Raw genomic sequence first — 17102 nt, 5'->3', positions numbered from 1 at the left:
GCAAGTCTGGGCATCAGATATTGAAGGCAGGTTGAGTATCATTGTTATTTCTATTTTTGGGGGGGTTCTTAATATTAGGGGGCAATAACAATATAGGGGTGATTAGGAGAAGCAGAGACATTATTAATATAAGGGGGGCATTGGAAAGCTCTAATTATGTAAATGGTATTAACTTTTGGGGTATTAGGCTATATTAATCAGTGGCCTAAGGATAGGAACCAGGATGTCACAGGTGATATGTCACTGACATCCCGGGTCGTTTCCATATGCTGCTGAGGTCATTTTCACAGCTCAACATCTGTGAATCACAAATAAGGTCGAAGTACTCGCTATATCTTTTGATAAATCCCTTGAGGGGTCTAGTTTCCAAAATGGGGTCTCTTTTTGGCGTTTTTACTGTTTTCACAGTTCTGGCACCTCAGGGGCTCTGAAAATGGGACATAGCACCTGAAATCCCAATGGTGTTCCTTCCCTTCTGCTCCTTTCTGTGTGCCCATATATGGGTTTACATCCACGTGTGGGATAGATAACTCCATGCCCTGAAGAGAGTGCATAACAGATTGTGATATTCATTTTCTCATGTAGCACTTTGTGAATGTGTAAATTATAATGCTAAATGAATTTTTTGGTGAAAGAAATTGAAATATTTAAATATCACTTCCATTTTATTTTAATTTCTGTGAAACAATTAAATACCGTATATACTTGAGTATAAGCCAACCTGAATATAATCCGAGGCCCCTAATTTTACCACAAAAAAACTGGGAAAACTTATTGACTTGAATATGAGTATAAGCGGGGGGGTGTTTTGGTTGTCTGTCTGCCCCTTACCTGAGCTTGAGGACTGTTTTTTTTTTTTCCCCACTTGGAATTCAGCCTGCCTGAATATAGGGTATCTGCAGTGCTCCTATTAACCCCTTCCTGACGGAACAGGAGCGCTGCAGGTACCCTATATTCAGTACACAGGGATACCTAATGTGTATGTGTTTCACAGTAATTTTCAACTTTTATATGTATTCTAGGGAAAGGAGTGATTTACAACTTTAATTTAATTAATTTTTTTATTATATATTTTAAAGCTTCTTTTTTTCACTATTTTATGGGAGATTCTATACATTACTATTGCGTCTGGTCATAGACATCCCCCCCCCCCAACCCAAATAATATTTTTTTTTGCTTGACTCAAGTATAAGCCGAGGGGGTCTTTTTCAGCACAAAGACTGTGCTGAAAAAATCGGCTTATACTCGAGTATATACGGTAGTTAAAACACAACCTAAGTGTTTTTTTATAATTGTTTTTTTACTACACTTTTGAGAATGGGATGAGGGGCTTCTGTTCTGGGGCTTTTGAAAAATAGATTTTGGAAATTGAAAATTTGTAAAATTGCTCTTGGAGTTGTAAGCCGTTTAATGTGTGAAAAAAATTAAATGGTGATTAAAGTTTGAAGCCATATTGATAATATAAAGCGAAGATAAGGTAAATTATATTTATGAAGAACTTTGTGTAGTATGACTATATATATGAAGTGGTAGATAAGTTCTAGATTTGAAAACATTTTTTTCCCCACAATATTCAGATTTCCTATTTTTTCACAAAACATTTCAGCCAAAACGTACCACTAGCACAGTACAATGTGTCATTAAAAAAATTGTCTAAAATCACGTTAAGTTTTAAGTTAAAGCACTCCAAAGTTATTACCATGTAAAGTGACACCTCAGATTTGAACAATGAGGCTAGGCCCTTAAAGGGGTTTTCCTGTTTGTTTGTTTTTTTGTCTTTTCTTTTTACAGCGAGACAAAAATGTGCTGAAATTAATTTTTCTAATTGAGACCAAAAAAATGTCCAATGTGTGCGGGCAACACAGTCTTTTTTACAATAACTTCCTTACGGGTCCTGATTCTGTGCTGTTCATTCTGCACATAACTTCAGTTGTTGCTCATACCCACCATGTGCATAATGTAAATACTGATGAAAGCAGCATTTGTCTAAACTGCCAGAGCAGCCAGGAGGAGGTAAGGGCTGGTCCTGATCACCAGACAAGCTAGTACTAGTTTCACACATATGATCACAGCAGTGAGTAGAGGCAGCGGCAGCACGTAATATAAACAAACACATTGTTTTAATTCTTTAATTTTTAACTATTTTTAGCCTTACCCCTGCCTATTTTTTGTTCAGAGGGTTTAATGTGGAAATAGGCTACAGATCCTGCACTCCAGTGCAGATCCAGGGAGTGAAAGGATGCATCTGGGGCCATACCACCCAACCGTCCCGATTTCCACGGGACAGTCACGATTTGGGTGACATGTCCCGTGGTCCCGGTTGGAGAGGACGTCCAGAGGACGCAGATCTGAGTTGAACACATATGCGGCTGAAGCAAGGAGCTGACACAGGTCAGCTCCTCGCTTTGCCGCTGCACGCCTCTCTCGCTGACACATGCGGCTGAAGCAAGAAGCTGACCTGTGTCAGTTCCTCGCATCGCCGCTGCCGCCGGCTCCTGGCTTGTAGACGCGATGTGACACAGGTCAGCTCCTCGCTTCAGCTGCATATGTGTCAGCGAGAGAGGCGCGCAGAGAGCGGCGAGGGAGCGGAGGAGAAGGTAAGTTTAATGTGGAGATGGAACGTGAAACTGGGGGAAGATGAAGGAGAGGACGGCATGACACTGAGGGCAGATGAAGGAGGGGACGGCATGACACTGAAGGCAGATGAAGGAGGGGACGGCATGACACTGGGGGCAGAGATGGAGAGGACGGCATGACACTGGGGGCAGAGATGGAGAGGACGGCATGACACTTGGGGCAGAGATGTGGGGACATGAATCTGAGGGCAGAGATGGAGAGGACATGAATCTGGGGGCAGAGATGGGGGACATGAATCTGGGGGCAGAGATGGAGAGGACATGAATATGGGGGCAGAGATGTGGGGACATGAATCTGGGGGCAGAGATGTGGGGACATGAATCTGGGGGCAGAGATGGAAGGGGGACATGAAACTGGGGGCAGATGAAGGGTGTATATGAAACTGGGGGAGAGATAGAGGGGGGACATATAACTTACAGGTGACTGTAGGAGGATTATACTGTGTGCGGGCACATGAAAAATTAACGAGTGGGTGGAGTCAACACAAAAGTGGGTGGGGCTAAATTTGCCGCGCCGCGCTACGCGCGCTGCACATTTTGTCCCTCTTTCGATTCTTCAAAAGTTGGGAGGTATGTCTGGGGCTGTCCTGTAACCCTGAGTCCAGTGAGATAATATTGTGCTTGTTTTGTTTGTGTGGCTGGTAGTGAGCCACACGTATAGTTGGATTATCATTTCTGTTTAGTCACTCAGACGAGCAGAATTTTGTTTTTAGCCCAAAGTTAAGGCTGTATTTTATTTAGCATTTTGTGCCTGAAGTGAAGGTTTTTTTTTTTCTTTTCCTGTTTTTTTTTTTCTAAATAAACCTGTTTGCTGCATATTGGGGATTTCTGTCTTTGACCATTTGAGTCCGCACCTTTGCCTCCACCAAGATACCTCCCCACACTATACAGTCCTATGAAAAAGTTTGGGCACCCCTATTAATCTTAATCATTTTAGTTCTAAATATTTTGGTATTTGCAACAGCCATTTCAGTTTGATATATCTAATAACTGATGGACACAGTAATATTTCAGGATTGAAATGAGGTTTATTGTACTAACAGAAAATGTGCAATATGCATTAAACAAAAATTTGACCGGTGCAAAAGTATGGGCACCTCAACAGAAAAGTGACATTAATATTTAGTACATCCTCCTTTTGCAAAGATAACAGCCTCTAGTCGCTTCCTGTAGCTTTTAATCAGTTCCTGGATCCTGGATAAAGGTATTTTGGACAAACAATTCAAGTTCAGTTAAGTTAGATGGTCGCCGAGCATGGACAGCCCGCTTCAAATCATCCCACAGATGTTCAATGATATTCAGGTCTGGGGACTGGGATGGCCATTCCAGAACATTGTAATTGTTCCTCTGCATGAATGCCTGAGTCGATTTGGAGCGGTGTTTTGGATCATTGTCTTGCTGAAATATCCATCCCCGGTGTAACTTCAACTTCGTCACTGATTCTTGAACATTATTCTCAAGAATCTGCTGATACTGAGTGGAATCCATGCGACCCTCAACTTTAACAAGATTCCCGATGCCGGCATTGGCCACACAGCCCCAAAGCATGATGGAACCTCCACCAAATTTTACAGTGGGTAGCATGTGTTTTTCTTGGAATGCTGTTTCTTTTTGGACGCCATGCATAACGCCTTTTTTTTATAACCAAACAACTCAATTTTTGTTTCCAAAATGAAGCTGCCTTGTCCAAATGCGCTTTTTCATACCTCAGGCAACTCTATTTGTGGCGTACGTGCAGAAACGGCTTCTTTCTCATCACTCTCCCATACAGCTTCTATTTGTGCAAAGTGCGCTGTATAGTTGACCGATGCACAGTGACACCATCTGCAGCAAGATGATGCTGCAGCTCTTTGGAGGTGGTCTGTGGATTGTCCTTGACTGTTCTCACCATTCTTCTTCTCTGCCTTTCTGATATTTTTCTTGGCCTGCCACTTCTGGGCTTAACAAGAACTGTCCCTGTGGTCTTCCATTTCCTTACTATGTTCCTCACAGTGGAAACTGACAGGTTAAATCTCTGAGACAACGTTTTGTATCCTTCCCCTGAACAACTATGTTGAACAATCTTTGTTTTCAGATCATTTGAGAGCGGGCTGTCCATGTTCGGCGACCATCAAACTTAACTGAACTTGAATTGTTTTGTAGAAAGAAATGGTCCAAAATACCTTCATCCAGGATCCAGGAACTGATTAAAAGCTACAGGAAGCGACTAGAGGCTGTTATCTTTGCAAAAGGAGGATCTACTAAATATTAATGTCACTTTTCTGTTGAGGTGCCAATATTTTTGCACCGGTCAAATTTTGGTTTAATGCATATTGCGCATTTTCTGTTAGTACAATAAACCTCATTTCAATCCTGAAATATTACTGTGTCCATCAGTTATTAGATATATCAAACTGAAATGGCTGTTGCAAACACCAAAATATTTAGAACTAAAAATGATTAAGATTAATAGGGGTGCCCAAACTTTTTCATAGGACTGTATATACATAGCTATGTATTAGATTCAGAATTAGAATTAGGATGCGTGGATGCTGACAGGGTCTTCCTGAAAAAACACTAAAACACTCACAATCAGGACGCAGTAGTGAGGAAGTATTGCATAACTCCCACAGTTTTTTATCTTTTTTGCTATTGTCAGGAGTAGTTTAGTGACCAGTTTTGTAATATACTTTATTAAACTAACTTCTTTTCTAATAAAAAAAAAAAAAACTTTTTAATGCTCTCCTTAGCAACCCTCTAACTGAAATTTTGCTAGGTAAATGTCTGTACACATTTGTGTTATGAACGTGCAGACCTGAAGCATTTACCAAAGGGGGGGGGGGGAGGTCACTTCCAAAGGCTGTATATTTGGTTGTATACCACCAAAACTTCAGTAGGATCAAAATCCTGTGCATGTGCTGTACAAAAGTGCATCGCGCTCATATAGGAATAGAATAAAGATGGCCGCTGATCATGCGCAGGATTTAATCCAAAGTAACAGAGCCAACAGTGCATGCATGGGATTTTGGTTCTTTTGAAGATAGCATCAGCTGCTTACGCAGCGAAGAAGAGGACCAGTACATCTCGGGGATGTAATACAACAGCTCCAGAGGCAGCATTCATGGCATGATGAAGCTGTGCTCGGAGCACAGGGAGAATGCTCCCTGTGCATCATCTGAATATATGGAAAAAGTAATCTACTTAAAAATGGTGGCGTTGAGAACCAAACCAAAGGTAGGAGTAGAATAGCCTAAAAGCTATTCTGACGTCTGCTTAGATTAAAAAGCAAATCTCTAGTGATACATTCCCATTCTTTCCCCCCTCCCCCAGCTTGCTGAACAGGACACTATGAAGTATCAAAATACGTCTGATAACTAGAAATCTAATATAAGATGCAGATCAGACAATAAGCACATGTTTCTAGAGAACTCAGTGTTATGTGTGTGTTTACATAGAGAGATCACAGAAAACATCAGATCAAACTGCTGAATTAGCTGAAATGATTGTCTTACAGAGCTGTAGATAGCAGTTATGGCAGTCAGTGATGTCACTTGAGCTATCACAAAGGTCTGGCGTTATGGAAATGCGGTATAAAAAATGTGAGGAATAATTTCACATAGCAGGAAAACAAAGCAGTATTGAAAAAGCAACATATTTAGGAAAATTCTTCAATTTACATAATTACCAGTATAGATAGGATGCTTGAGGGAAATATCCCTTTAAGTTTCCACATTTTATGTACTGCATCCATATAAATATATAGGCAGTGGAAAATGAAGTAAAATAAAGTTTATTCCTGTTCGAACTTGAAGTAATTGGATAGACACAGCTGTTACTGTAACATGTAGTAGCATTACAAGTATGTAATTACATTAATAGCAGCTTAATGATCTTAATTATTTATAAACTGATTATGTCTCTTATTACTCTTATTGCTCAAACCAAAGCAACAGCAGTCAGCACTTATTAATACAAGCCCAATATGATGGATTAGAGTCATGTGAATAGAAGTAATCTTCTTGGCTATCAATGCATAAATATTAGAGAAGTTTTTTCTTTATCATGAGCTTAATTATAAGAGATTTCAGACTATGAAAATCTGTTTAGGAAATATGCATCATATTGAAAAATAATTATATTCTAGAGGAATTAAGAGTCCTGCTTCCAATCATTTACATTACATTATCAGTGCTATATGTCATAAGTTACTATAATATGAATGCTGGAAATTCATTTAAATTTTAAGCTATATTAAATGTAATGTATGATTTTGATCCATGAATGTTCATATCAAGTTTATGTCTCATTCATTATCCTTGTTTCTCACATATTACTTATAATATCATCACATATAGTAAGTGATAAAGATAAGGATGAGTCTTGAAATATCTTCCATCTAGTTAGGTTTTTTTTTTTTTTTTGCTTCTTCTCCTTTTACTTACAGGCAGTATTATGTAAATTGCTAGAGCAATATGTTAAGGCTAAATTCACCCTACTGTTATCAATTTTTGTTGCTGACATCCGCCAAAGCCCCCTCCATCTTGTTCTGTCATATTTTTTTGTAGTCATAAATTTTGTCATATATTTTGGTAGTGTCAACCCAACATTACACTTTTTTGACAATTCATCAAATGGAAATTTCTCCTTTTTGCTTTAGCAGACATTTATGGAATATATACAGCATATGATGGTGTATAATCATGTAACCACACTCCAAGACTGGGTGATCCAGTTTTGGAGTGTGAACTTGAGACCCAAGGTCCCCTAAGGATTCATGATCAAAGTGTCCAAAGTGTCCACTGGTATGGACTGGCAGAGTTTCTTTTCAGCCCACCGTTTGTCATGGGATAGTGAGAAGCTGAACAGAGCAGAGAACCAACAGAGAGGGGCTTTGGAAATAATGCTACTTATTATACTGATAAAGGGTGAAGGTTAGCCAAGCGTTGACTAGGCCCATTAAATGCTGTTAAGGAGGTTGTCCTAGCTAGAGATGAGCGAACACTGTTCAGATCAGCCGTTCCGAACAGCACCCTCCCATAGAAATGAATGGAAGCAGCTGGCACGTACACTTTGCCGGCGGCCGGTCGCTTAACCCCCCGCATGCCGGCTACGTCCATTCATTTCTATGGGAGCGTGCTGTTCGCTCATCTCTAGTCCTAGCTAAGGGCTCGTTCACATCAGCATTCTCTTCTCCGTAGTTCAGGTTTCCGTTTCCTGCCTAAAATAGAGGCAGGAGACGGAAACCTGCAGGAGTCTTTCTCACCCATTCATTTGAATGGGTGAGAAACCTGTCCGGTAGTGAGCGACGGTGAGCGTTTTAGGCTCTCTGCCGCGAAACCGGGTTTTATAATCCGGACACAGAGTCGGACATGCAGTACTCTGTGTCCGGATTAAAAAATCCGGTTTCGCGGCGGAGAGCATAAAACGCTCACCGCCGCTCACGGCCGGACCCGGTCTGAGCTTTCCGACTTCTGGCATGCAGAAGACGGAAAGCTCAGAACGGACAGGTGAATGCTAGTGTGAACCTAGCATAAACAATATTTTTTAATTGGGCTGGGTAGTGAAGAAAAAAAATAAATAAAAAAAATAACAGCTCACCTGTTCCTGATTCTTTGGTGTCCTTCTAGCGCAGTCTGGTTTGATCGGATGCCTTCTTGCTCATTAATTTCTTGCTAGCTGTTATGTCCCAGTTCCCTTCTACTGAGGACAATGATTGGCCTGAGCAGTCATGATGTGAGTGAGTGGTGAGTTGTAATTTTATTTGGCATCATGTGGTTCATAATAAGTTTTGATTACTTTTATTAAAATTTCTGGGAGACCGTGGGGGTTACTTCAAGGGGACTTGAACCTAGGATCTGCTGTTCCCCAATGCAATGTACTGCTATACATTGTAGTTCAGTAGATTATACATAGGCTTCCTATGTGCAATAGGGATCGGCAGCCCCTCAGACCCTTTGATCTCATAACTGGGAATCATATTTACAGCAGGAGGTGGTCTTGCCCCCTAACGACTTGGATGCCATTAACACTATTGATAAGGGCATTTAGGGAGTTAAGCTGCCAGAATTGGAGTGTGTCCCAACTCCGGTAGCTAGTCCAATAATTAATGCCACAGGCACAGCTCCTGTGTCTGCGGCATTATAGCACCATAGTATTACAGTGCTGAGCGTTAACTATACTCACTGCACTACGCAGTAGTATGACACAGAGCAGGAAGGGGGTTAAGTCATCAGTTCCAAAACAGAAACCGACCTTCTTGGAGGCATTCCAGCCAAGCTCTGCCCCAGTCTGCTCTCCCAATAGACTATTTAAGCTGCAGTAATGAGGACAACCCTCAACAGGGGAGACACTGCAGGAGCGTCCACAAGATTTAGACTGGAGGGGGGTGTAATGACAAGTCCCACTACCAACTTACCAGCCATTCCTAAAAAATCCAGCCCAATACACAGCACTTGAAACAAAGCTCAGAAGACAAAACAACTTCTTCTGGACTTTCTCATCTCACCCACCTGAGCAGTCTGGGTGAGATGTACACCCCCTCCCTTACTTTACCAGCCATCAGCTTACAAAAGCAATAGAACTTCCCCAAATTATCTGGCCTTGAAAAATCAGACATCTGATGCATCCCTGTACATGGAAACACAATTCTTATGTTCTGGTATCACACCCCTGCCATCTTGAATACTTTTAATTCTGACACTCTCTCAGATGGTCCGAAGGATGTGGGTACATTACAGCACGTCTTTTGGCCCAGCCTGGTACGAAAACCATTTTGAAGACAGGTGAAAGGTTTGATATGTGATGTTGTGTCCCACAATGTTCCATTAGACCATCCCCAGTATTTACTACGGAATGTGCCATGGGAACCATGGCCAGGTTATTCTAACATTCTCACTTCGGCCAAAACCTTGACTGCTAGCTGCTGGAAACAAACATTGCCCTATGCTCTCCATGATCTGTTGGCTAGATTAAGAGATTTACATGTGAAGAAACACTTCGCTTCCTCTATCAATGATTCCTTGGAACAACTCCAATTGATCTGGGATCACTGAGATGCTTACTGGCAATCTCAAATTTCATGATATGACAAGGAGAAATGTCCTGTCCTACCCCACCCTACCCTCTAGTTCTCTCCTCACTCATGCTCCCCCCCCCCTCATGCCTTCTGTGTCCTGCTTTGATTATCTGATTACTTTTTTATACATATAAACTTTTATGTACTTTTATTGTATTTTTTTGGGTCTCTCCGCTTTGACCCCTTATTGCTGGACTTCCTATGAGCGTGCTACATTACAATTGCCTTTACCCATTTCTTTCCTTTTTTTCTTTTGCTTTGCTTTATTATATATATATATCTATGTTATTTTGTTGATTATTAATTCTCTAATAAATATACAGTTAAAACAAAATACTTTGCTGAAAGTAAAACTTTGCTGAGTTTTCAGGTCTGCTAAATTTCAAAACTTTATTTTGGTGAATTTGCATCTTGTTTGAACCCATTCCAAGTACTCTTCATTTTTCAGACAGGTATTTTCCATTAGAAGTGTGCTAAACTGGAAATTTATAAATTCACTTTCAATGCATTCAGATGAACGATTACGTTGCTCACATGACATGTTATTTTAGCTTCAAAGAACTTGTGTCTTTCATCTAGCGGATTTTGCTTGTCTCTACAAGTCACTACTGACATCCTAGGACTAGTCAGATAGTGTTGCTCATAAATATGTATATGGAGAATATATACCATTGCCTTGCATTACATATGTATTTACAGTATTCTGCTAGTAAACATAAGTTTTGTGCTTCAGAAAAAATGTGTTTTTACAAAACCTTAAAACAAATACACATAAACCAGACTTACTTTAACCATTTTATGACCAAGTTATTTTATGACTGTATTACCAGCAGAATAACAGAGACCCGGTTGGGAAGGGGTTAAAATTGTAAAACTTTTACAAATTTGGAAATAGTGATATATTGAAATTTTCTAATAAATATTTACATTAATATGAAACTACTTTAGTGCAAACAATTATCCTACAAAAAATTTACCAGTGTAACACCTCACTCAACATTGTATATATTCCCACTATGTCTTTTCTACATCTCTGCAATCCCCTAGTATGTTTTCTGCCAGCTTAGTGCGAGTCTGGTAGATATCTCTTGAAATTTCTTCAGGCTTTACTGAGTTGATATAGCTATCCCTGTATTCATCCAGACCCCTACTTGGTGATATTTGGTCATCTAGAGGAAGGGATCATTGAGATAGGAAGCAATGTAATTTGACACCAACAGGAGGAATTTCTTTTTGAGGGATAAAGGGGAATCACAAGGCAAAATGGCTACACTGTTACTGTTATGTCAGCACCCGTTTGAACGTCTGCGCCTTTCACTTGCACACTGCGGTGTAGGAGGTGTTCAGATCTGATTCCTTGCTTAAGGTTTTTGTTGCTCTGTCTGAACACTGTTCTATTCTCTGAGCCCTGTCATTTTTCACCACACCCATCTCCTTCACCTTAGTTTCCCTCTGCCCCTCTAATAGTTAATTTTAGCCTTACTTGTATGATTGACAGCCTATCTGCTTATAAAGTCTGGGGTGAGTTCTTCCTTCCTTTTTATTGTCTGCTCACATTCACATTGGTGCTTGCTATTGCTTTGTGCGTGCTGGCTATTTTCTCTTTTTTTTTTTTTTTTTTTTTACCTATATTCATATTCCTGATCTCTGGCTTTACCTTTGATTACTTTCTTGGATTCCAATTCTGAACTGCTTTGTTCGACTGTTACCAAACCCATGGCTTGCTGGCCTCCTTTTTGTTGTTGTTTGTCTTGTCTGCATTCTGTGTCATTACCTATAATGTATCTAGGAAGGGTTTTACCACCAACTTGTCATCTGTTGCCTAGGACAGTTCAGGCAAATAGGCAGGGACGTGGGGGTTGGGGTTCATGGCATTACAGTTACATGGCATATGGTATCCGTTGTAAATGTATATGTTACTGAATTCAGGCTTTCAATTTACAGATTTAAATCATCAATGTATCTCTCAGTTATAGACTTATTGGCATACTAATAGGTCATAGTTGTATTAAATAGAATGACTACACATCAATATCGCTTTCCGTTCCTTATGTGACATTGTCCAAATCGCAGGTTATATTGCAACTTTTCCCACAAAACTGTATATCAACCTGATCATCTCTTTCTACTCTAACAGTAAATTGGATACAATTTTCATGGTGTCTGGTTTAATTGCATAAGATACACCTTATTATAGGGCTGTGACTGTCATTGTGGAAGGAAATGAGTTATTTATGTATCTTTTTGTTAAAATGTATCTAGGTAATGCCTATTGAGTTTGTATTTCTCTATATAGTATTATTGGGATGTTTGCTCATCTATTTGCCCAACAGTCCATTAATGTGTACTATAATTTGCCTAATATGAGCATTTAAATAATACAATGGCCTCATAGTGTCCAGTGTATACATGTACATATTGGATGCCTACTAGAGATGAGCGAACAGTAAAATGTTCGAGGTTCAATATTCGTTTCGAGTAGCCCCTCAATATTCGACTACTCGAATCGAATATCGAACCCTATTATAGTCTATGGGGGGAAAATTCTCATTTCAGGGGTAGGCAACGTTCAATGAAATTATACTTATCAAGTCCACGAGTGAGGGTCAGGCTGGATCCTCCGAGAAGTCTTCTCCGTGCAGCGTCCTCGCGGCATCTTCCGGCTCTTCATTCACTCTGCCAGGCATCGGGCCTGGGCAGAGCCGACTGCGCATGCCCGTACTACAAGCGGACATGCGCAGTCGGCTCTGCCCAGGCCCGATGCCTGGCAGAGTGAATGAAGAGCCGGAAGACGCCGCGGGGAAGCTGCACGGAGAAGACTTCCGAAGGTAGGAGAAGAACCAGCGTTGATTTGCCGACTGTATAGCATTTGGCCAATCAATGTTGGTTCTGCATCAAACTTTTACATTTGAACAGCGAGAGGTACTCGATTGAGTACGAGTATTTCGAATACCGTAGTATTCAATCGAATACCTACTTGATCGAGTACTACTCGCTCATCTCTAATGCCTACCTATCCCTGCCCCTCTCTGAGGTAGTTAATGACTGGCTGCTATGTACACAGATGTACCTACAATATACTCTTTATCTACTTATTTTCCATGCTATTTTTATAAGAAAACAGTTGGTATTTTTGTGTTTGTGACAGTGAGCACTAAAAAATAGATTGAAATGCTTTTCAGGTCAGCCGTTCACTAAGGGTCTGAATAGTTTGACCATATTTTTCTCTTTAGGAAAAACAAACTGAAAATATTTGCATTCCTTAGTAAGTGAGTAGATTTTATTGAGTGCTGGCAGTCTACATAATTTACTGCTAATAGTTAGCCGAGATAGTTGCAGTAGTTATGAGACCTTATAAGACTTAATTATCATGCCAGGTAGTCTGGAGTTTTGCATCTCATTATCTTTAGGAATTCCAACAAAATGTGTTGAAAACCAAGTGTCAAATGACCTTTTCTCTGCCCTCAGTCAATTTTTATTACAATTGTTCTGCTTTCCAATTAGTTGTTTGCGCTGTTTCCATCTCTCTATATGTCTGGTTTCTACTCCATTGTTAAACGACTGATATCCCAGAAGACTTAGCATAGTGAGAGGTTACATATTGTAGCAATCTATTAAAATCTTTATCCTTTCTTACACAATGTGTCTTTTCAAAAAGTATGCCACTTGTCAAGTTATTTCATTTCCCAAGCACTTTAATATAAATATCGGCTTTTCTAAGAAAACAAAAGGAGATCACAACCTACATACCAAGGGTAAATCATTAACATATCATCTTACATAAGTGATTATCTTAACTGTCAGGGCTCGTTGAAAGAGAGAAAAAATGTTGTTTTCTTCTGTTATAGCCTAAATTAGATAAATATTCATGCAAATAGTGTACAGTTTGGTTTCTATAGTTTATGTCCTACTTAAGGCAGCCTAAAGCCCACTGCACATATTTAATATCTGGCCAAACCCACTGATTATGTGGATGTTGTAACACTCCCCTGAAAAGGAAGATAAGGATAGGATTTCAACTGCCTGCCTCTTGTTCTTAGGGATAAATCTACTGGCAGAGGCATCTGGCAATGGCTTTCTCTATTCTCTCCATTCAAAACATATGCATACTTACCCTCGCACTTATATAAGGAAATCAGTTACTTGTTCAGCCAATGGCTATCTAAGGTGTATGTTCAAAATGGCTCCATCTGATTATTTTGACTTACTGAACAGTCAATTTTGAAATTCAACCAATGAAATTTTTGGGTCTCCTGACAGCTGACAGTCTATACATACAGATATCTCCTTCCCTATGTCACCAATTGGAGAGGGTGAATTGCAGCATTTCATTGCCTTTGTTATCATGTTGTGATATTGTGTTGAGTTGGTTCAGTAGATAGTAAATTAAGAGGTTTTGTGTCCCCAGATGGATTTTTCATACTGAAGACTAGGGATGAGTGAACCAATTCAGATACAACCAAATTCCACCCTCAATTTAAAAAAGTTTTGGGTTCACCCCAAGCCCATGACACACCATTAAGCTCTTTTTTATCTTGCATATTATACTGCATTTTTTTCTGAGCCAAAGCCAAGCATGTTTACAAAAAGAATGGTGAATATACAGTATAGGAAGTAGTTATACTTCTACCGTCTGCTCAATCCACTCCTGGCTCTCGCTCAACTGTCCCCCCTCCTTCAAATATATTAAATAGAGGACAAGGGGAGGTGAGTAAAAATAAATTATATTCACCTTGTTCTCCGGGGCTTCTGGATGACGTCAAGTGTCATAACATTGGTTAGAGGCAGTAAGAGGCCTGAAGAAGAAACGCTGTATGTGATAGGGATGCCCAGGAGAGGTGAGGCAAGGTGGGTATTTTTTATTCACCTCTCCTGAACTTCCACTTATTATATTCTGAGGTTTGATTATAACAATTGCACTCTGGTTCTAGTTGAATAAGTTTGGCCTGAAATTAAGTGAACATCATGAATATTCGTCAAAATGAATCACATGAGGTTTGCTTATCTCTACTGACACATCATCAGTATGGAATCTGCTTGCCTTTGACACACCAACCCCTCACAATGGCATTTATTGGAGAACGTGTGCATTATTTATGGTAATGATGGCTGTTTACCATTAACATTTAACATTTTTTATGTAATTTTATCTGCCTTTTCTACCTCACTGTTCTAACTTGGATATATAAGGCTATGGGAATTACGTATGATTTCTTTTACAAATATCAATTTGGAATAGTGAACTTATATCTGTACTGTTGTATAATATAGTCTATGTTTATCTCCACAGATGAGCCCTGTGTTTAAGGACACAGTGCTGAAAGGAACATTTAATGCCACACTTCCAAACCCCTTGTTGAGTCACGTTGAAATTCCTCTAAAAAGACAAGCAGAAAATCCACAATTTTCCCTGAGTGTATGAATTTATATAAACAATTCTTGGTAAGTGCTCACTTTCTAAAATGACACTTTTAATTCTACAAGAAATTTACTATTAATAAAAAAATATATTTCGCGAGTGAATCATTTTCTCTCAAACTGTTACAGAATTTATTAACATGGGACTCTGTGGGAGAAGTTTAGAAAGCCCTACACTCTAAAATTCTGGTGTAAAAAACAAACAAACAACAAAAATTTTTTTCGACTATTTGAGCTCATTGCACAAACATTTGCAACATTTTACTTTATTTTCTTTTAATATCTTTTGTTAAAGTTTGCAAGTTTTACAAACACAACAGTTATAGCTCTGTAAGAACAGTCAGAATGTGCACAATGACATTATAACATTGACATTTGAAAATGAGCAAGGATTAAGAATAAATAATGGGAAAATTACTATACATACTTGTCAATCTGCACATTGCACACCTTCTAAAGTGAGAATGAAATCCACCTTGGTATAAAATAGTCTTTTCATACACAGGTAGCATTCATGGTGGCAGTAATCTCATGCACATGCGGTTCAATTTGTTGTGTCCGATGTCTCGTAAGAACCTGTTTGGTTGACACAAGTAGGAGATCTATCACGGTTTTCTAGTGTTTAAAGTAATCATGGAGATATAACAGTAAAAGTGCTTTTTGAAGAATCAATGAGAAAGCTTCCTTTAGGCTAAGGCCCCATGGAGCAGGCCTTAGCCAAAATGTACTACAGAAAAGTCTGTTAAAAAACCCGAAGAGTGTATGCGATCAAAAAACGCAGCGTATGCGCTCATAGTAAAAAAACGCCGCGTGAATGCAACGTTAATGTGACCTTCGGAGTTCTACGCCTGGAAAAAGAAGCTCAAATTGAGCCCGCCGTTACTCCGTGTGAAGGCAGCCTTACACCAACACAACTATCAGGGGGAACTATCTAGGTAAATATTATGGAGGTGAGGGGTAGTAAGATACAACCTCAAGTATGTCTTAGTAAGTTTTTCTTGGTGTGCAACACGTTTGAAAATTGAGTAATACATATTGGAGGTTTTTTTTTTAATATCTAGTTCCCCAAGTATATTATAAAAGAAATTATACCCTCACATTTGGAAGACATTTGAGGAAGGAAGGATCAAAATTTGGCATTCAATATACAATGCAGGTGGGATCATTATTCGTAAGGAATTTGTATAGCTCTCGGGACTGAAGGTTGTATTTTTCAGTTAATAACTGAAAATTGAGTGATCAATTGGGACAAATTAATCGTGGATATTATCTATGCCTAATCTTTTCCAATTATATTTCCAACTTGATTCCAAATCCAATTGAAATATGTATGGCAGTAAAGTTGGATGACAGTAAATAGAAGTTCCACAACTGACGGCTCATTCACATCTGCGCTCGATCTCCGTTTGTCAGGTTGCCGTCTTCTGCAGACAGAACACGAAAACCCAACAGACAGAGTCCAGCCATGAGCTCCGGTGAGCGTTTTGTGCTCTCCGCGGCGAAACCGTTTTTTTTTTTTTTAACCGGACACAAAGTCCTGCACTTTTACAATAGTGTTTTTGAGATCTATTGTACAATATATGACTTTACATATACTTTTTCTTTTGGGCTAAGCAACCATAAGAATGACTGTAAAGGAATGGTTCACATGTATTTATTTATTTTTTGCACTTGCCTCTCCACAGCTACATCCCCGATCTGCTTCTTATCACTCTGAAGATATTATCTCTTGACACATCAAACTACAGTGTATTACGGTTTTGAAGCGGCCAAAAAATTACTGGTACTAATATTTTGCTCGGTTTATTCACTACTCTGTTGTAACTTATGGTTCACATCAGTCCAATAAAAATATAATACCTTAATAATTGTGTAATTGATTTTTTTTTCAAGTTTACTTCACATTTATGGTAGTACCTTCACTAAAGGACCATAACAAGAAATAACAGTGGACATTGGACGTCTTTCAGTTCCAGTAGAAATCCATAGAAAGT

General features: G+C 39.4%; 1 protein-coding gene across 1 annotated transcript in view; it reads left to right on the top strand.

Annotated features, from left to right (window-relative positions):
• STPG2 (sperm tail PG-rich repeat containing 2) overlaps window positions 1-15112 on the top strand; it is a 571273-nt gene extending 556161 nt beyond the window's left edge. Inside the window, exon 13 of the mRNA XM_075285753.1 lies at window positions 14981-15112. Within this exon, the coding sequence (XP_075141854.1) occupies window positions 14981-15112 (132 nt within the window). The remainder of the gene's footprint in view (window positions 1-14980) is intronic.
• Window positions 15113-17102: the final 1990 nt, after the last annotated feature.

This window comes from Leptodactylus fuscus, chromosome 1 (genome assembly GCF_031893055.1).
Source record: "Leptodactylus fuscus isolate aLepFus1 chromosome 1, aLepFus1.hap2, whole genome shotgun sequence".
Taxonomy (NCBI): Eukaryota; Metazoa; Chordata; class Amphibia; order Anura; family Leptodactylidae; genus Leptodactylus; species Leptodactylus fuscus.
The sequence above is the reverse complement of the archived record's forward strand: the minus strand, read 5'-3'. Positions and strand labels throughout refer to the sequence as shown.